A 21,339-nucleotide genomic window follows, 5' to 3' on the forward strand; every position below is an offset into this window, starting at 1 on the left:
ATCTGTAAACAAAAGTGTTAATATCTCAAAAACGGCAGCAAATTTTAATAAGCAGTAAATTACAAAGGTGCTTGTTTTTTACATGCACTATCCAAGAATATTGATCTCTCAGGTTGTGAGTAACCCTTTAATGAAATATGCCATAGCAGACCTATGTGGTGACAATTTTGGCTTCATCGTGCGCTTAAATGACTTCTCCAGGAGTAGAAAAAAAATAACTGAAGGAAATTAAATTATTAATAAATTCATAAATATCTTTAGCAAATGACACAAATTATGGAAAGTAATCACTATAGAATAAAAATGTCTGCCACTGGAAATAAGTCCTAGAATGTTAATAGGACAGGTACCTTTGAGCATGTGCAGTAGGTAGATCCAGCTGCTCTCTCCTTATGTAGGAAGATGTGCCCCTAGTGGTATTTTGATTTATTACTGGAGATAATTGGGGTGCTGAGGTAAGAGGAGGCTGATCACACTGCTGTCAACCTGTCTATCTGATCTAATACTGGAGATACTAGGGGTTCTGAGGTAAGAAGAGTCTGCTCACACTGCAGTCCACCATGTCTCTTATTTAGTACTGGAGATACCAGGTGTACTGAGGTAAGAGGCTGCTCACACTGTCATTCTTCCGGTCATCTGACATAATACTGGAGGTACTAGGGATCCTGAGGTGAGAAGCTTCTCAAACTGCTGTCCACCCTGTCTATCTGATCTTACCTCAGAACCCCTAGTATCTCCAGTATTACGAGATCAGATAGACATGGTGGACTGCAATGTGAGCAGCCTCTTCTTACCTCAGAACCCTTAGTATCTCCAGTATTAGAAGAGGCTGCTCACACTGCAGTCCACCCTGTCTATCTGATCTTACCTCAGAACCCCTAGTATCTCCAGTATTAGAAGAGGCTGCTCACACTGCTGTCCACCCTGTCTATCTGATCTTACCTCAGAACCCCTAGTATCTCCAGTATTAGAAGAGGCTGCTCACACTGCAGTCCACCCTGTCTTTCTGATCTTACCTCATAACCCCTAGTATCTCCAGTATTAGAAGAGGCTGCTCACACTGCTGTCCACCCTGTCTATCTGATCTTACCTCAGAACCCCTAGTATCTCCAGTATTAGAAGAGGCTGCTCACACTGCAGTCCACCCTGTCTATCTGATCTTACCTCAGAACCCCTAGTATCTCCAGTATTAGAAGAGGCTGCTCACACTGCTGTCCACCCTGTCTATCTGATCTTACCTCAGAACCCCTAGTATCTCCAGTATTAGAAGAGGCTGCTCACACTGCAGTCCACTCTGTCTATCTGATCTAATACTGGAGATACTAGGGGTTCTGAGGTAAGAGGCCTCTCACGCTGCTGTCCACCATGTCCATATAATCTAATACTGGAGATACCAGGGGTGCTGAGGTAAAAAGATGCTTCTCACACTAAGTCCACCCTGTCTATCTGATCTAATACTGGAGATACCAGGTGTACTGAGGTAAGAGGCTGCTCACACTGTCATTCTTCCGGTCATCTGACAATACTGGATACTGGAGGTACTAGGGGTCCTGAGGTAAAAAGAGGCTGCTCACACTTCTGTCCACCCTGGCTATCTGATCTAATACTGGAGATACCAGGGGTGCTGATGTAAGAGGCTGCTCACACTGTCATTCTTCCGGTCATCTGACATAATACTGGAGGTACTAGGGGTGCTGAGGTAAGAAGAGGCTGCTCACACTGCTGTCCACCATGTCCATATGATTTAATACTGGAGGTACTAGGGGTGCTGAGGTAAGAAGAGGCTGCTCACACTGCTGTCCACCATGTCCATATGATTTAATACTGGAGATACCAGGGGTGCTGAGGTAAGAAGAGGCTGCTCACACTGCTGTCCACCATGTCCATATGATTTAATACTGGAGATACCAGGGGTGCTGAGGTAAGAAGAGGCTGCTCACACTGCTGTCCAACTTGTCTATCTGATCTAATACTGGAGATACCAGGGGTGCTGAGGTGAGAAGAGGCTGCTCACACTGCTGTCCTCCATCTTTCTGAATGACAATAATTAGTATAGGTTATCTCCAGAGCTTTCTACTGCAAATGCTCATAAACAGTTGTTCTATTAAAGTTCTAGGACAGTTTTCTATCAATGTAACAAGACAGCGGCCATTTTATTTCTATAATGATTATCTCCCTAGACAAAAGTGTGATTAGATAATTAAAGGTATTTAGGAATGTGTCTAGAATTTCTATATTTTTTTATCTGGAGATCTCCTTTAAGATAAGTCGTCCATATCTGTGGCATCAGACAATGATTTTACTCGTGTGGGACCCGCCGTCAGGTAATGGAGGAATAGGGCATCTTGAACCGCAATATGTCCGATCCTGTGTTCCAGCAGTGGACAGACTGCCAGTTATCCTGCAGGTTATCGCCCTCTCACATTGATATAAGCATGCATGCCTTTCATGTAAATAATTTATTATCCTTTCAGTGAACATGCTGCATTTTTACCTTCATCCCGTTTTTTGGGTGGCATTGCAGGATCTGTAACGTTGTTCTGATTTTCTATCTATAAACCATAGCGACATCTGTGTGGTTCCCTCCAGTAACTTCACGCTTGTGTCTTATGTTCGGGGTCTCTGTGACAACATGCAAGCTGACCGGTGTCCCCCATGAGCCCCTATGATAAAGCTGTCATGGTGCATCTCGCGGCGTTCTGCATGGCGGTCTCCTTTCTGCGGGCACTAATTAGGGTGCGCTGTGCCTAGGTTGTGGCAGGACTGCTAGCTGCTGTAGGTTAGGTCTGCCTCTTTAGGTTTGTACGACAGCCCCTTATGTTCCATAGCGTTTTATCATTATCCGTAGCCAGGATGGCATTCTGAGCTGCCCCCATTGCCCTAATCGCACAGCCGGCCTCTAAATATGGAGGAGCGATCCCGGCTGATCCAGCGCCATTGCTGCACTTTTATGTGTATTTTTAATAGAAGGAAACTTGATGCTGCTCTACAGCAAAATTTCATTTGTGAGATGGAGCAAGACAATATCCCAAGCAGGAGAAGAGCGCAGCTTTTATTCATTAGTCCGGTCTATACAGAATTCATACACGTTCGCTGCTATTATCACATCTATGAGCGCCCGATGCGCAGATCTGTGCCGAGGAGGCGGCTTTTCTGTATGTGGATGACTGATGAGCCTCTCTCTGCTCCAACATAATATCTAGGGTCTAGCAGTGCCGATGTCTCCAGCCCCGTGCAATCCTAGTATGCTCTGTGGTGCCGCAGTCTGTCTAGACATCCGTACAATGAAATTAATTATGATATATGTTATCATCTGGTGTGTGTATATGTATGTATATATATATATATGTATGTATATATATATATGTATATATATATATACACACACACGCTGTATAATCTTTATTTTTATATAGCGCTAACATATTCCGCAGTGTTTTGCACACATTATCATCGCTGTCCCCTATGGGGCTCACAATCTAAATATATGTGTGTGTGTATGTGTGTATATATATATATATATATATATATGTATATATATATATGTGTGTGTGTGTATGTATATATATATATATTATTACAATCAGGCTTCCGTCCCCATCACTCAACTGAAACTGCCCTAACTAAAGTCACCAATGACCTACTAACTGCCAGGAGCAAGCGACACTACTCTGTCCTCCTTCTCCTGGACCTGTCTTCTGCCTTTGACACTGTAGACCACTCCCTTTTGCTACTAATTCTCTCATCTCTTGGCATCACAGACTTGGCCCTTTCCTGGATCTCGTCATATCTGACAGACCGAACATTCAGTGTCTCCCTCCCCCACACCACCTCCTCACTTCGCCCCTTGTCAGTGGGTGTTCCTCAAGGCTCTGTTCTAGGACCCCTACTCTTCTCCATCTACACTTTCGGCTTGGGACAGCTCATAGAATCCCACGGTATGCAGTACCATCTCTACGCTGATGACACGCAGATCTACCTATCCGGACCGGACCTCACCTCCTTACTTACTAAAATCCCGCACTGTCTGTCTGCTATTTCAGCCTTCTTTTCTGCTCGCTTTCTACAACTGAACATGGACAAAACAGAATTCATCATCTTTCCCCCATCTCACTCTACCCTTCCACCAGACCTATCCATCAATGTCAATGGCTGCTCACTTTTCCCAGTCCCACACGCCCGGTGCCTCGGGGTGATCCTCGACTCTGCCCTCTCTTTCAAGCCACATATCCAAGCCCTTGCCTCCTCCTGCCGTCTCAAACTCAAAAATATTTCCCGGATCCGTGCTTTCCTTGACCGCGACACCGCAAAAACGCTAGTGCATGCCCTTATCTCCCGCCTCGACTACTGCAACCTCCTACTCTCTGGACTCCCCTCTAGCACTCTGGCACCGCTCCAATCCATCCTACACTCTGCTGCCCGACTAATCTACCTGTCTCCCCGCTATTCCCCAGCCTCTCCCCTATGTCAAGCCCTTCACTGGCTTCCTATCGCCCAGAGACTCCAGTTCAAAACCCTCACAATGACATACAAAGCCATCCACAACCTTTCTCCTCCATACATCTGTGACATGGTCTCCCGGTACCTACCTACACGCAACCTCCGATCCTCTCAAGACCTCCTTCTCTACTCCCCTCTCATCTCTTCTTCCCACAACCGCATCCAAGACTTCTCCCGTGCTTCCTCCATACTCTGGAACTCTCTACCCCAACACATCAGACTCTCACCTACCATAGAAACCTTCAAAAAGAACCTGAAGACTCACCTCTTCCGACAAGCCTACAGCCTGCAGTGATCCTGAAGTTACTGAACTGCCGCGCAACCTGCCCTACCCTCTCCTAGTGTTTCATCACCCATCCCCTGCAGACTGTGAGCCCTCGCGGGCAGGGTCCTCCCTCCTTATGTACCCGTGTGCCTGTTATCTGCTCATGTTTAATGTATTTGTCTATATTTGCCTCGTATTCACATGTAAAGCGCCATGGAATAAATGGCGCTATAAAAATGTATAATAATAATAATATATAATTGTCTAAGGGTCACTTCCGTCTGTCTCTGTCCTTCTGTCACGGTTATTCATTCGCTGATTGGTCTCGGCAGCTGCCTGTCATGGCTGCCGCGACCAATCAGCGACGGGCACAGTCTGTTTAGTCCCTCCCCTACTCCCCTGCACTCACTGCCTGGCGCCCGCTCCATAATCCCCTCCACTCACCGCTCACACAGGGTTAATGGCAGCAGTAACGGCCCGCGGTGTAACGCACTCCGTTACCGCTGCTATTAACCCTGTGTGTCCCCAACTATTTACTATTGGTGCTGCCTATGCGGCATCCATAGTAAAAATGTCATGTTAAAAATAATTTAAAAAAACAAAAAACCTGCTATACTCACCATCCGCCGCCTTTCCTGCTCCTCGCCACGCTCCCGGGACTGCTCCATTGCAAGCGGCAGCTTCCGGTCCCAGGGCTGGTGTGCGACAAGGACCTGCCGTGACGTCACGGTCATGTGACCGCGACGTCATCATAGGTCCTGCTCACACCAGCCCTGGGACCGGAAGCTAACGCTTGCAATGGAGCGGTCCCGGGAGCGTGGCGAGGAGCGGGAAAGACGGCGGATGGTGAGTATAGCAGGACTTCAACGGGCCTTCGGAAGGTGAGTATATGTTTAGTTTATTTTTTTTTTAATCTCTATACTACGTGGCTCTGTGCTGGGCAATATACTATGTGGCTGGGCAATATACTATGTGGCTGGGCAATATACTACGTGACTTGACAATATACCGTACTACGTGGGCTTTGCTATATACTATGTGGCTGGGCAATACGTGACTGGGCAATATACTACGTGGCTGGGCCATATACTACGTGGCTGGGCCATATACTACGTGGCTGGGCCATATACTACGTGGCTGGGCCATATACTACGTGGCTGGGCAATATACTACGTGGCTGGGCAATATACTACGTGGCTGGGCAATATACTACGTGGCTGGGCCATATACTACGTGGCTGGGCAATATACTACGTGGCTGGGCAATATACTACGTGGACATGCATATTCTAGAATACCCGATGCGTTAGAATCGGGCCACCATCTAGTATATATATATATATATACACCGTATTTTTCGGACTATAAGACGCACTTTTTTCCTCCCAAAATGTGGAGGAAAATGGGGGTGCGTCTTACAGTCCGAATATATTGGCTCTGGCTGTGATGGGGAGGTGGGGGAGCGGTATCTGAGGAGCAGCGGGTCGCAGGAGCCGGCGGCTCCGGCTAACTCCTGTGCCTGCTGCTAAAGAGAAATTAATATACACTGCATTCCACGCCCATGGGCATGGAAGGAAATGAATATTCATTTCTTCCTGGTATGATTGATTGGCCTCATCCCCTTGCTGGTATGATTGGCCCCATCCCAGTCCTGGTATCCATGGTCCCATCAGAAAAGATAAAAAAAACAACAAAAAAACCTTTTCTCTTACCTTCCTCTGCTCCCCCGCCGTCGCAACGTCCTGCTCTGGTGCCAGCAGCTGCTTAATGCTTGTAAGCAGCACATGGCAGCCACATCATGCGCTGCTCTCAAGCAGAGCACAGCTGCCAGGATACTCACCGGGTGTTCATTAGAGATCGCGGTGAGTATCCATTCCTCTTCAGTAGCGTGCACTGTCAGCCGCTTGCTTCCTGCTGCTGCCAGCGGTCACGTGTGCCGATACTTAAGAGAAATTAATATTTATTTCTCTTAAAGGGAATCTGTCACCTCATTTTTCGTATGTAAGCTGCGGCCACCGCCATTAGGGGCTTATCTACAGCATTCTGTAATGCTGGAGATAAGCCCCTGATGTAACCTGATATATAAGAAAAACAAGTTAGATTATACTCACCCAGGGGCGGTCCAGGTCCGATGGGCGTCAGAGGTCCAGGCCTCCCTTCTTCATGCGATGTCGTCATCCTCCTTGCTTTGTGTCGCGGCTCCGACGCGTACTGATTTGCCCTGTTGAGGGCAGAGCAAAGTACTGCAGTGCGCAGGCGCCGGGAAAGCTCAGAGAGGCTCAGCGCCTGCACACTGCAGTACTTTACGCTGCCCTCAACAGGGCAAATCAGTACGCCTGCACCGGAGCCGGTGCAGATGCCAATCCCGGACATACACACATACATACACACACACATACACACACGCACACATTCAGCTTTATATATTAGAGAATGAATATATATATAATTTAGTGCTTCCCCTCCTATATAGTACAGAGCGTTCTCGGATGTCGTGTAATCGGAGTATCTTCATCACGCTCGTATATCATGTTCCAGTCCCTTCGGCTGCATTATTCGCGGCTGTTAGGCAGCCACAACACATGTGGGAATGGCCTGTTTATTACGCTGTCTAACAGACACAAATCAAGCAGCAGAGACTGGAACATAATATGCGAGCACTGCCAGATACTCGGATAACACCCGAGCACGCTCGCTCATCACTAATTATAACCCAACAGACCCAGAAGCAAACGTTGGACCCCGCTCTCCTCCTTCAGAGTTGTCGTCCGCAGCGGGCACCTTGGCCTGTGTAGGAGCTGTAGACTCCAAACCATAAAATAATTTAAAGTGTATGAATAATTGACCAATTGGGTGTTGCCTTTCCCCCTGTCGGTAGCGGAGCCCCTGTACCCTCTGACACTACCCTGTCAGCACAGATAGGCGCGGTTAGGTGGTCTGATGCTCGGTAGGGTCATGGTGAAGGGTTGGCTCTTCAGGGTTGATTCTCACCCCTGCCTGTATGGCTGACTTCCAAGTCTGATTGTCACATACAGCCCAATCATCAGTTTTTATGCTCCCAGTTGTAGTTTTTCATTCATTTTCCTGTGCCATCTTGTCGGGTTTCTTATACAGAATATGGGGAGAGTTGGGGGAAAATGGCCGTGTATATCTCATTATTGGGCAGTGAATTCGGGCTATACGGTTAATCTATTTTCTGTTGCTGTTGAGATCCATGTATGACAGAGTTTTCCCATTTCTGTTTATAGGCTCCATGGTTCCTTTCTCTATGAGGACTCTACACGCAGAGCTGCGCCAGTACAATGGGAGTCCTCAGGAGACTCTTGACCGACTGCACAGTATGAAAACCATTTGTTTAAAGGTATTTAAAAAGTCATTCATGAACATGAAAGGACGAGAGTGCAGGGCATGCCATAGATGTGTGCAATGTGCTGGACCCCCCTCTGGGACCCTCGTGGACTGGCAGGTCTAATGATTCCCATTCACAGTAGCTGCCAGTGGGCACACAGACTGTGGGTCCTGGAAAGAGCTTACTGTGCGAAAATAAAGCAATATGGTAACAGTTGTCGAAACAGTCCACAGAGTAAAGTTGTCTTGTATTTACACCTCATGGAGAACCCCATAAAATACCCAAGAAGCTTCCATGAACTACTGTGTTTTTCACTCCTGAGGCAGTTATGAGAAGTGATATGCAATATTTTTTATATATATATAATTTTTTTTTTCCAAATGCCTTATTGATCATGTGTTTTTATCACCAAAATAATGCGAAAAAAGATATTAAGACATTTTTACCATTACACTAAATTATAAATTTACCTTGGTATGTGCCAAGTATATAAGTTATCCTCTGTTCATAGTACAGGGGACCAACCTTCCAATCACTTGGGGTCCTGCTACTGGGACACCACCGATCCAGAGAACAGGCCCTTGCAGAGGTCTGGATGGGGCACACATGCGCATCTCTGCTCCTTTCATTCTTTTTGGGACTGTCGGCGCAAATCTTCGCACGTTCAGCCTCTGCTCCCTCCAGGCAGAACTCTGAAGAGTCCTATTCTCTGGATTTCTTAGGGTCCCATTGGTCATGACCCCAGCAATCTACCAATAATCCCTCCCAAGACTAAAATTATAGATAAGGGATAATTTATATACTTGGCATGATCCCTTTAAAGGGAATCTGTCAGCAGGTTTTTGCTATGTAATCTGGAGACCACATGCTGTAGGGATCAAAACACAGATTTCAGAGATGTCTCTCATCAAGCTCTGAGGTTTTGTTTGCTTACATTGATTGTTTTGGCACCAGTAGCTTATCATTGCTGTGATTGGCTGGTCTTGTGAGCCCGGGTCGGACACGCCCCTTCCTGTGATAGGCACCGCACTGTCTATGGACTTTGTACATGGAGAGCCTGGTGTGGGTGGGGTTAGCTGTGGTGTGGGCGGGGTTAGCTATGGTGTAGGCGGGGTTAGCTTCCTCAGCTCTGCTGTATTGCTAAGTCTTAAGGCTATGTGCACACTTAGAATGGTCCTCTGCAGATTTGTCCGCAGCGGATTTGATAAATCTGCAGGGCAAAAACGCTGTTTTTTTCTGCAGATTTATTGCGGATTTACCGCAGTTTTCGTGCGGATTTCATTGTGGTTTTACACCTGCGGTTTTCTATTGGAGCAGGTGTAAAACCGCTGCGGAATCCGCAGAAAGAATTGACATGCTGCAGAATGTAAACCGCTGCGTTTCCACGTGTTTTTTTTCCACAGCATGGGCATAGCGTTTTCTGTTTCCCATAGGTTTACATTGTAATGTAAACTCATGGGACACTGCTGCGGAAATGATGCGGATCCGCAGCAAAATCCGCATCATGTGCACATACCCTAAAGCTCTGATTGTGTGGGAATGGCTGCACCCAGTAATCTAAGTGATACATCATTGGATTCAGCTTCTCTTTGCCTACATCAGGCTGCTCTCAGAAGAGGTAGCAAAAACCTGCTGACAGATTCCCTTTAAATAGAGCAGCTATCCTGTGACTTGTTAACTGACCTGTGTGTCAATCTTCAGATTCTAGACAATTTAGAAAAAGGTTTTGCAGAAGATGGAAGCATGATCACAATGACTAACAATAACCGGCAGGGTAAGTGAGCTGCCCAGGATTCCTTCGTTGTTTGTTCTTAGATTGTGCGTACTTAGAAAGTATTGTTTGCTGAAGGTGAAACATGGCGGGTGTTTGTTGGGATCCTCATAGTTTAGACCTAATTTCCAGTTGGTGCTTTATCTGTGACTGATTTGGGAGAAAAAAGCCTTCACAGGTGGATTTATTTCATTGTCTAACAAAACGGATGCTGGAGGGCGCAATAAATGCGCGTTCTCTCCTTGACCCTGTAAGAAATGTTTTGCTGACGGCCTTGTTTCTCGGTTGGGACAGGGGGGCATGTGCTGCCTGTGTGAACTGCGCACACCAGTTACAATCCTGCAGTACTGTATTTGCTGACTTTGTCTGTGCAAAAAGCAGAGATCCCAAGTAAGGGTACTTTCACACTAGCGTTTTTTGTAAATCCGTCACAATGCGTCGTTTTGCAGAAAAAACGCATCCTGCAAAAGTGCTTGCAGGATGCGTTTTTTCCCCATAGACTTCTATTGGCGACGCATTTGCGACGGATTTGCACACTTCGCATCCGTCTTGCGACGAATGTGTCGTGCTTTGGCAGACCGTCGGGAAAAAAAAACCCTACATGTAACGTTTTTTTCTCCCGACGGACCGCTTTTTCCGACCGCGCATGCGCGGCCGGAACTCCGCCCCCACCTCCCCGCACCTTACAATGGGGCAGCGGATGCGCCGGAAAAATGCATCCGCTGCACCCATTGTGCAAAGCGTTAAACGCTAGCGTCGGAATCTCTCCCCGACGCATTGCGACGGGGAGATTCCGACGCTAGTGTGAAAGAAGCCTAAGGCTATATTCACACTTAGCGGTTTTTACCGCGAAACTGCAGCGATTTTGATGCTGCGGGTCCGCAGCAGTTTCCATAGCGTTTACAGTAACATGTAAACCCTATGGAAACCGCAAACCGCTGTGCACATGCTGCGGGAAAAACCGCGTGGGAACGCAGCGGTTTACAACCCGCAGCATGTCACTTCTTTGTGCAGAATCGCTGCGATTCTGCACCCATAGGAATACATTGAACCGCTTACTTCCCGCATGGGGCTGTGCCCACGTTGCGGGAAGTAAGCGGATAATGTGCGGGTGGTACCCGGGGTGGAGGAGAGGAGACTCTCCTCCAGGCCCTGGGAACCATATTTGGGGTTAAAAAATAAAAAATCTGGTTATACTCACCCCCTGATGTCCGGAGCTCCTGGGCGCTGCACGCGGCTGTCCGGTCAGAGTTGCTGTGCGACCAGGACCTGCGGTGACGTCGCGGTCACATGACCGTGACGTCACGAAGGGTCCTTCTCGCACAGCATCTCTGGAACCGGACCGCCGGGTGCAGCGCCGAGGGATCGGGACGTCAGAGGGTGAGTATAACCAATTTTTATTATTTTTAACATTACTATTGATGCTGCATATTGCTGCATATGCAGCATCAATAGTATAGGCGGAAACCCGCAGCGGAAAACGCGGAACAAACCGCGATAAATCTGCAGGGAGAACCGCAGTTGTTTTGCCCTGCAGATTTATCAAATCCGCTGCGGGAAAACCCGCAGAGGGACGCCGCAAGGTGTGAACATAGCCTCAGACTTTGCTTACTGCCTTTATTAATAAGGATTTTCCCACCATTAAATAGTTATTATCTAGATCATAAAAAATGAAGAATCTGTCATATATCGTTAAAAAATAAACCTGCCCAAGTGAAGAGTTAGATGTTTACTTACACAGTATGGCGCCACCTGTGGGTTACAGTATGCAGCAGTGTACAGGTCCATCTAATAGTCTGAGTTCTGGGGTCACACATGCTCATAGTGATCCCCCATTCACCCCACAGCACCCAATAGGAATAGATTTCTGCTTTGCGCATTAGAATAAAGGCAAAGTCTCTGCTGTAGTATGATGGTATAGCCAAGTAAGTGACTCTGTTTTTAGCTGCCAGAAGGGGAAGGAGAAGGATTCTGTGCAACACATGCTTCCAGCAGCACACATTGTTTGCATCCCTAAGTTTTAAAAAGGGTTTCATTTTCAGCAGAGCACGTTACTTTACTTTACGTTAAACCAGCTACTGACATTAGTTCAAATGATTTGTGCAGTTACCTACTAAAGAATTATTCGGTGGGGGAGATAAGCATTCCATCCCTTGCTGATTTTGTAAGTTTGCCCACTGACAAAGACATGAACAGTCCATAATTTTAAATGTAGGTTAATTTTAACATTGAGAGATAGAATATCAAAAATAAAATACATAAAATCACATTGTATAAATTATATAAATTTATCTGCATTTTGCAGTGAGAAATAAGTATCTGATCCCTCTGGCAAACAAGACTTCATACTTGGTGGCAAAACTGTTGGCAAGAACAGCAGTCAAACGTTTTTTGTAGTTGATGATGATGTTTGCGCACATGTCAGGAGGAATTTTGGTCCAGTCCTCATTGCAGATAATCTCTAAATCATTAAGATTTTGAGGCTGTCGCTTGGCAACTTGGAGCTACAACTCTCTCCATAGGTTCATCTTAATCTGCTCCTTTTTGAGCCACTCCTTTGTTGCCTTGGCTGTATGTTTTAGGTCATTGTCTTGCTGGAAGACCCAGCCATGACTCATTTTTAACCCCTTCAAGACCCAGCCTATTTTGACCTTAAAGACCTTGCCGTTTTTTGCAATTCTGACCAGTGTCCCTTTATGAGGTAATAACTCAGGAACGCTTCAACGGATCCTAGCGGTTCTGAGATTGTTTTTTCGTGACATATTGGGCTTCATGTTAGTGGTAAATTTAGGTCAATAAATTCTGCATTTATTTGTGATAAACACGGAAATTTGGCGAAAATTTTGAAAATTTCGCAATTTTCACATTTTGAATTTTTATTCTGTTAAACCAGAGAGATATGTGACACAAAATAGTTAATAAATAACATTTCCCACATGTTTACTTTACATCAGCACAATTTTGGAAACAAAATTTTTTTTTGTTAGGAAGTTATAAGGGTTAAAATTCGACCAGCGATTTGTCATTTTTACAACGAAATTTACAAAACCATTTTTTTTAGGGACCACCTCACATTTGAAGTCAGTTTGAGGGGTCTATATGGCTGAAAATACCCAAAAGTGACACCATTCTAAAAACTGCACCCCTCAAGGTACTCAAAACCACATTCAAGAAGTTTATTAACCCTTCAGGTGCTTCACAGCAGCAGAAGCAACATGGAAGGAAAAAATGAACATTTAACTTTTTAGTCACAAAAATTATCTTTTAGCAACAATTTTTTTATTTTCCCAATGGTAAAAGGAGAAACTGAACCACGAAAGTTGTTGTCCAATTTGTCCTGAGTACGCTGATACCTCATATGTGGGGGTAAACCACTGTTTTGGCGCACGGCAGGGCTTGGAAGGGAAGGAGCGCCATTTGACTTTTTGAATCAAAAATTGGCTCCACTCTTTAGCGGACACCATGTCACGTTTGGAGAGCCCCCGTGTGCCTAAAAATTGGAGCTCCCCCACAAGTGACCCCATTTTGGAAACTAGACGCCCCAAGGAACTTATCTAGATGCATAGTGAGCACTTTGAACCCCCAGGTGCTTCACAAATTGATCCGTAAAAATGAAAAAGTACTTTTTTTTCACAAAAAAATTCTTTTAGCCTCAATTTTTTCATTTTCACATGGGCAACAGGATAAAATGGATCCTAAAATGTGTTGGGCAATTTCTCCTGAGTACACCAATACCTCACATGTGGAGGTAAACCACTGTTTGGGCACATGGTAAGGCTCGGAAGGGAAGGAGCGCCATTTGACTTTTTGAATGAAAAATTATTTCCATCGTTAGCGGACACCATGTCGCGTTTGGATAGCTCCTGTGTGCCTAAACATTGGCGCTCCCCCACAAGTGACCCCATTTTGGAAACTAGACCCCCCCAAGGAACTAATTTAGATGCCTAGTGAGCACTTTAAACCCTCAGGTGCTTCACAAATTGATCTGTAAAAATGAAAAAGTAATTTTTTTTCACAAAAAAATTCTTTTCGCCTCAATTTTTTCATTTTCACATGGGCAGTAGGATAAAATGGATCATAAAATTTGTTGGGCAATTTCTCCCGAGTACGCCGATACCTCATATGTGGGGGTAAACCACTGTTTGGGCACTCGGCAGGGCTCGGAAGAGAAGGCGCGCCATTTGACTTTTTGAATGGAAAATTAGCTCCAATTGTTAGCGGACACCATGTCGCGTTTGGAGAGCCCCTGTGTGCCTAAACATTGGAGCTCCCGCACAAGTGACCCCATTTTGGAAACTAGACCCCCCAAGGAACTTATCTAGATGCATATTGAGCACTTTAAACCCCCAGGTGCTTCACAGAAGTTTATAACGCAGAGCCATGAAAATAAAAAATAATTTTTCTTTCCTCAAAAATGATTTTTTAGCCTGGAATTTCCTATTTTGCCAAGGATAATAGGAGAAATTGGACCCCAAATATTGTTGTCCAGTTTGTCCTGAGTACGCTGATACCCCATATGTGGGGGTAAACCACTGTTTGGGCGCACGGCAGGGCTCGGAAGGGATGGCACGCCATTTGGCTTTTTAAATGGAAAATTAGCTCCAATCATTAGCGGACACCATGTCACGTTTGGAGAGCCCCTGTGTGCCTAAACATTGGAGATCCCCCAGAAATGACACCATTTTAGAAACTAGACCCCCAAAGGAACTAATCTAGATGTGTGGTGAGGACTTTGAACCCCCAAGTGCTTCACAGAAGTTTATAACGCAGAGCCATGAAAATAAAAAAAAAAATTATTTTCTCAAAAATGATCTTTTAGCCTGCAATTTTTTAATTTTCCCAAGGGTAACAGGAGAAATTTGACCCCAATATTTGTTGTCCAGTTTCTCCTGAGTACGGTGATACCCCATATGTGGGGGTAAACTACTGTTTGGGCACATGCCGGGGCTTGGAATTGAAGTAGTGACGTTTTGAAATGCAGACTTTGATGGAATGCTCTGCGGGCGTCACGTTGCGTTTGCAGAGCCCCTGATGTGCCTAAACAGTAGAAACCCCCCACAAGTGACCCCATTTTGGAAACTAGACCCTGAAAGGAACTTATCTAGATGTGTGGTGAGCACTTTGAACCCCCAAGTGCTTCATAGAAGTTTATAATGCAGAGCCGTGAAAATAATAAATACGTTTTCTTTCCTCAAAAATAATTATTTAGCCCAGAATTTTTTATTTTCCCAAGGGTTACAGGAGAAATTGGACCCCAAAAGTTGTTGTCCAGTTTCTCCTGAGTACGCTGATACCCCATATGTGGGGGTAAACCACTGTTTGGGCACACGTCGGGGCTCAGAAGGGAAGTAGTGACTTTTGAAATGCAGACTTTGATGGAATGGTCTGCGGGTGTCACGTTGCGTTTGCAGAGCCCCTGGTGTGCCTAAACAGTAGAAACCCCCCACAAGTGACCCCATTTTAGAAACTAGACCCCCCAAGGAACTTATCTAGATATGTGGTGAGCACTTTGAACCCCCAAGTGCTTCACAGACGTTTACAACGCAGAGCCGTGAAAATAAAAAATCATTTTTCTTTCCTCAAAAATTATGTTTTAGCAAGCATTTTTTTTGATTCACAAGGGTAACAGGAGAAATTGGACCCCAGTAATTGTTGCGCAGTTTGTCCTGAGTATGCTGGTACCCCATATGTGGGGGTAAACCACTGTTTGGGCACACGTCAGGGCTCGGAAGTGAGGGAGCACCATTTGACTTTTTGAATACGAGATTGGCTGGAATCAATGGTGGCGCCATGTTGCGTTTGGAGACCCCTGATGTGCCTAAACAGTGGTAACCCCTCAATTCTAACTCCAACACTAACCCCAACACACCCCTAACCCTAATCCCAACTGTAGCCATAATCCTAATCACAACCCTAACCCCAACACACCCCTAACCACAACACTAACCCCAACACACCCCTAACCCTAACCACAACCCTAATTCCAACCGTAACCCTAAGGCTATGTGCCCACGTTGCGGATTCGTGTGAGATATTTCCGCACCATTTTTGAAAAATCTGCGGGTAAAAGGCACTGTGTTTTACCTGCGGATTTTCTGCGGATTTCCAGTGTTTTTTGTGCGGATTTCACCTGCGGATTCCTATTGAGGAACAGGTGTAAAACGCTGCGGAATCCGCACAAAGAATTGACATGCTGCGGAAAATACAACGCAGCGTTCCCGCGCGGTATTTTCCGCACCATGGGCACAGCGGATTTGGTTTTTCATATGTTTACATGGTACTGTAAACCTGATGGAACACTGCTGCGAATCCGCAGCCAAATCAGCACCGTGTGCACATAGCCTAATTCTAAAGGTATGTGCACACGCTGCGGAAAACGCTGCGGATCCGCAGCAGTTTCCCATGAGTTTACAGTTCAATGTAGACCTATGGAAAACAAAAATCGCTGTACACATGCTGCAGAAAAACTGCACGGAAACGCAGCGGTTTACATTCCGCAGCATGTCACTTCTTTGTGCGGATTCCGCAGCGGTTTTACAACTGCTCCAATAGAAAATCGCAATTGTAAAACCGCAGTGAAATGCGCAGAAAAAAACGCGGTAAATCCGCCATAAATCCGCAGCGGTTTAGCACTGCGGATTTATCAAATCCGCAGCGGAAAAATCCGCAGAGGACCAGAATACGTGTGCACATTCCTAACCCTAACCCTAACCCTAGCCCTAACCCTAGCCCTAACCCTAACCCTAGCCCTAACCCTAGCCCTAACCCTAGCCCTACCCCTAGCCCTACCCCTACCCCTAACCCTACCCCTAACCCTAACCCTAACCCTACCCCTAACCCTACCCCTAACCCTAACCCTAACCCTACCCCTACCCATATTCTAACCCTAACCCTATTCTAACATTAGTGGAAAAAAAAAATTTTCTTTATTTTTTTATTGTCGCTACCTATGGGGGTGACAAAGGGGGGGGGGGGGTCATTTATTATTTTTTTTATTTTGATCACTGAGATAGATTATATCTCAGTGATCAAAATGCACTTTGGAACGAATCTGCCGGCCGGCAGATTCGGCGGGCGCACTGCGCATGCGCCCGCCATTTTGGAAGATGGCGGCGCCCGGGAGAAGACGGACGGGACCACGGCTGGATCGGTAAGTATGATAGGGGGGGGGGATCGGAGCACGGGGGGGGGGAATCGGAGCGCGGGGGGCGTGGAACGGAGCACGGGGGGGCTGGAACGGAGCACGGGGGGGGTGGATCGGAGTGCAGGGGGGGTGATTGGAGCACGGGGGGGTGATTGGAGCACGGGGGGAGCGGACACGAGCACGGGGGGGAGCGGAGCACTGGATGGAGGGGAGCCGGAGCAGTGTACCGGCCAGATCGGGGGGGTGGGGGGGCGATCGGAGGGGTGGGGTGGGGGCACACTAGTATTTCCAGCCATGGCCGATGATATTTCAGCATCGGCCATGGCTGGATTGTAATACCCGTTATAATGGGTGAAATATTACAAATCGCTCTGATTGGCAGTTTCACTTTCAACAGCCAACCAGAGCGATCGTAGCCACGAGGGGGTGAAGCCACCCCCCCTGGGCTAAACTACCACTCCCCCTGTCCCTGCAGATCGGGTGAAATGGGAGTTAACCCTTTCACCCGGTCTGCAGGGACGCGATCTTTCCATGACGCCGCATAGGCGTCATGGGTCGGATTGGCACCGACTTTCATGACGCCTACGTGGCGTCAAAGGTCGGGAAGGGGTTAATGTCCTGGCTGAGGGTAGAAGGTCGTCACTCAGGATTTTACGGTACATGGCTCCATCCATTCTCCCATTGATGCAGTGAAATAGTCATGTGCCCTTAGCAGCAAAACACCCCCAAAACATAATGTTTCCACCTCCATGCTTGACAGTGGGGATGGTGTTCTTTGGGTCAAAGGCAGCATTTCTCTTCCTCCAAACACAGCAAGTTGAATTAATGCCAATATACTACGTGGCTGGGCAATATACTACCTAGCTGGGCAATATAGTACGTGACTGGGCAATATACTACGTAGCTGGGCAATATACTACGTGACTGGGAAATATAATACGTGGCTGGGCAATATACTACGTGGCTGGGCAATATACTGTGTGGCTGGGCAATATATTGTGTGGCTGGGCAATATACTACATGGCTGGGCAATATACTACATGGCTGGGCAATATACTACGTGGACATGCATATTCTAGAATACCCGATGTGTTAGAATTGGGCCACCATCCAGTGTGTGTATGTATATGTGTGTGTGTGTGTGTGTGTGTGTATATATATATATATGTGTGTGTGTATATATATATATATATATATATATATATATATATATATATATATATATATATATATATATATATATATATATATATATATATATATATTAATTTTTTTTTTTAAATATGCCTTAGTGTTTCTTAAAAAAGATTCTATTGTGTCTTGGTTTCGGCAGCTAATGAAGCTTCGCTGACAAAGATGTATGTATCCTACTTTAGAGTTTGTCTTTCTTGGATCTGGAGAGCTTTATTACTAGCCCCTCGGACACAGCGAGACCCCGGCTAAGCAGTTTGTTTGCGCCTTGTTTTTCTAGCAAGCTGTTCTGGCCGTTTAAGTTATTTCAGCACAAGGACCTTAATGTTCCTTTTTGTGATTAACTTTTCTTTCTGTTTCTCCAAAAGCCCCAAAATCCCATTTGAGCTGTTAATGCATTTACTCTTAGGTAGTTTCGCAGATTACAAGATGGTAAAAATTAACCATTTATAATATGGTGCCGTGCCCCCGCGCCAGCGTGTAATACAGGCGGACTGCTGGGACGAGAGAGGGCACACAGAATGATAGATCGGAGCACCAGCTACAATAACAGTCTCACCCACTGAGAGTCACAAAATAGATTGGAAGTCATTTTGGAAGACTTGTGGATTCAGAAAATGAGTTCTGGGTCAGCCAAGTATAGAAGGTCAATAAATTCTCTAGGCAAGTATTCCCCGTGTAAACCGGAGGCTCGGCGGAGCTTCAGGATTGGAATCTGCACTACATATATCTCTGATGTTTGGTTATAAATTAGGAAACCTCCTTCTATCCGAGGTCCGGTTCTTCTTGTCGTCACTTAAATCATTCCGCACAAGTCATCCCTTAAGAGCATAGTAAAGTTTAAATGCGGTGGTCGGGGGTCTGCCGCTTCCAAATATCTCCTCTATCTAATTGGGTAAATTGCCTCCTGCATTTTCGGGAACATTGGATGGTTGGAAGGCTGCCTACAGGATATTTAATGTAGATGTGATTTATTGAATGAAACATGAGCATTAGCGACTGGGCTGGATTCTAAATCATGGAGCCGTGCAGAACGCCGTCCGCATACAAATGTCAGGAGCGGGAAGAAGTGACACTAAATCAAGAACTAGCTGATTGGAAGGTGGCACTGGGGCACAATCTATGGGTACAGCTAAACCTGCGGAAGAGTATTTCTCACTTGAAAAAAATAAAGTCCAATATGTAAAATAAATGAAAAAATAAAGTGTGTATGTATCTATGTGTGTGTGTATGTATATATATATATATGTGTGTACACATATATATATACACATACTATCTGAAGAGCCCAGCGTTGCCTGGGCATAGTAAATATCTGTGGTTAGTTATAGCACCTCACATCTTATTTTCCCATCACGCCTCTCATTTTACCCCTCACATCTTTCATTTTCTCCCCCACATCTCTCATTTTCCCCCTCACTCCTCTTATTTTCCCCCTAACACTTGTCATTTCGACCTCACATCTGTCATTTTCCGATCACTCCACTATTTTCCCTCACTCCTCATTTTGCACTGACACCTTTTCATTTTCACCTCACACCTCTCATTTTCACCTCACACCTCTCATTTTCCCCTCAGTATATACCTGTTTGTCATCTCCCCTGTATATAGTATATACCTGTATGTCATCTCCCCTGTAAATAGTATATACCTGCTGTATGTCATCTCCTTCTGTATATTGTATATACCTATGTGTCATCTCCTCCTGTATATAGTATATACCTGTATGTCATCTCCTCCTATATATAGTATATACCTGTATGTCCTCTCCCCTGTATATAGTATATACCTGCTGTATGTCATCTCCACCTCTGTATACCTGTGTCATCTTCTCTTTTATCTACTATCTAATTGTCTAAGGGTCACTTCCGTCTGTCTGTCTGTCATGGATATTCATTGGTCGCGGCCTCTGTCTGTCATGGAAATCCAAGTCGCTGATTGGTCGTGGCAAAACGGCCACGACCTATCAGTGACGGGCACAGTCCGGTGGCAACATGGCCACTCCTTCCTCCCCGCAGTCAGTGCCCGCTCCGTACTCCCCTCCAGTGAGCGCTTACAGGGTTAATGGCAGCGTTGACCGCGGTGTAACGGACTCGGTTAACGCTATTAACCCTGTGTGACCAACTTTTTACTATTCATGCTGCCAATGCAGCATCAATAGTAAAAAGATCTAATGTTAAAAATAATTATAAAAAAAAAAAAATAGTTATATACTCACCGTCCGTCGGCCCTCCGGATCAGGAACAGGCCTTTCCCGCTCCTCGCGACGCCCCAGTGACCGCTCCATGCATTGCGGTCTTGCGAGATGATGACGTGCGGTCTCGCGAGACCGCTACGTCATCATCTCGCGAGACCGCAATGCACTCTTCAGACTGGAGCGCGCTAGAAGCGTCGGTAACCGCTTCGATCCGGGGGTCAATGGAGGGGTGAGTATATCACAATTTTTTATTTTAATTCTTTTTTTAACAGGGATATGGTGCCCACATTGCTATATACTGCGTGGGCTGTGCAATATATTATGTGGTCTGTGCAATATACTACGTGGGCTGTGCAATATAGTTTGCGGGCTGTGCAATATAGTTTGCGGGCTGTGCAATATAGTTTGCGGGCTGTGCAATATAGTTTGCAGGCTGTGCAATATAGTTTGCGGGCTGTGCAAAATAGTTTGCGGGCTGTGCAGTATAGTTTGCGGGCTGTGCAATATAGTTTGCGGGCTGTGCAATATAGTTTGCTGGCTGTGCAATATAGTTTGCTGGCTGTGCAATATAGTTTGCTGGCTGTGCAATATAGTTTGCGGGCTGTGCAATATAGTTTGCGGGCTGTGCAATATAGTACGCGGGCTGTGCAATATAGTGCGCGGACTGTGCAATATAGTGCGCGGACTGTGCAATATAGTGCGCGGGCTGTGCAATATAGTGCGCGGGCTGTGCAATATAGTACGCGGGCTGTGCAATATAGTACGCGGGCTGTGCAATATAGTACGCGGGCTGTGCAATGTACTACGTGGCCTGTGTTATATACTGAGTGCGTGGTACTCCGCGGGCTGTGCTATATACTCTCTCCGTGGGCTGTACTATATACTACGTGGCTGTGCAACATACTACGTGGCTGTGCTATTTA

General features: G+C 46.0%; 1 protein-coding gene across 2 annotated transcripts in view; it reads left to right on the top strand.

Annotated features, from left to right (window-relative positions):
- Positions 1-21,339, top strand: part of TRAPPC12 (trafficking protein particle complex subunit 12) — a 148,766-nt gene that overhangs the window by 79,993 nt on the left and 47,434 nt on the right. For both annotated transcript variants that reach the window (XM_069728040.1, XM_069728041.1), the window contains exons 6-7: positions 8,013-8,125; positions 9,815-9,887. In XM_069728040.1, coding sequence (XP_069584141.1) covers positions 8,013-8,125; positions 9,815-9,887 — 186 coding nt within the window. The remainder of the gene's footprint in view (positions 1-8,012; positions 8,126-9,814; positions 9,888-21,339) is intronic.

The sequence above is a fragment of the Ranitomeya imitator genome, chromosome 5, assembly GCF_032444005.1.
Source record: "Ranitomeya imitator isolate aRanImi1 chromosome 5, aRanImi1.pri, whole genome shotgun sequence".
Taxonomy (NCBI): domain Eukaryota; kingdom Metazoa; phylum Chordata; class Amphibia; order Anura; family Dendrobatidae; genus Ranitomeya; species Ranitomeya imitator.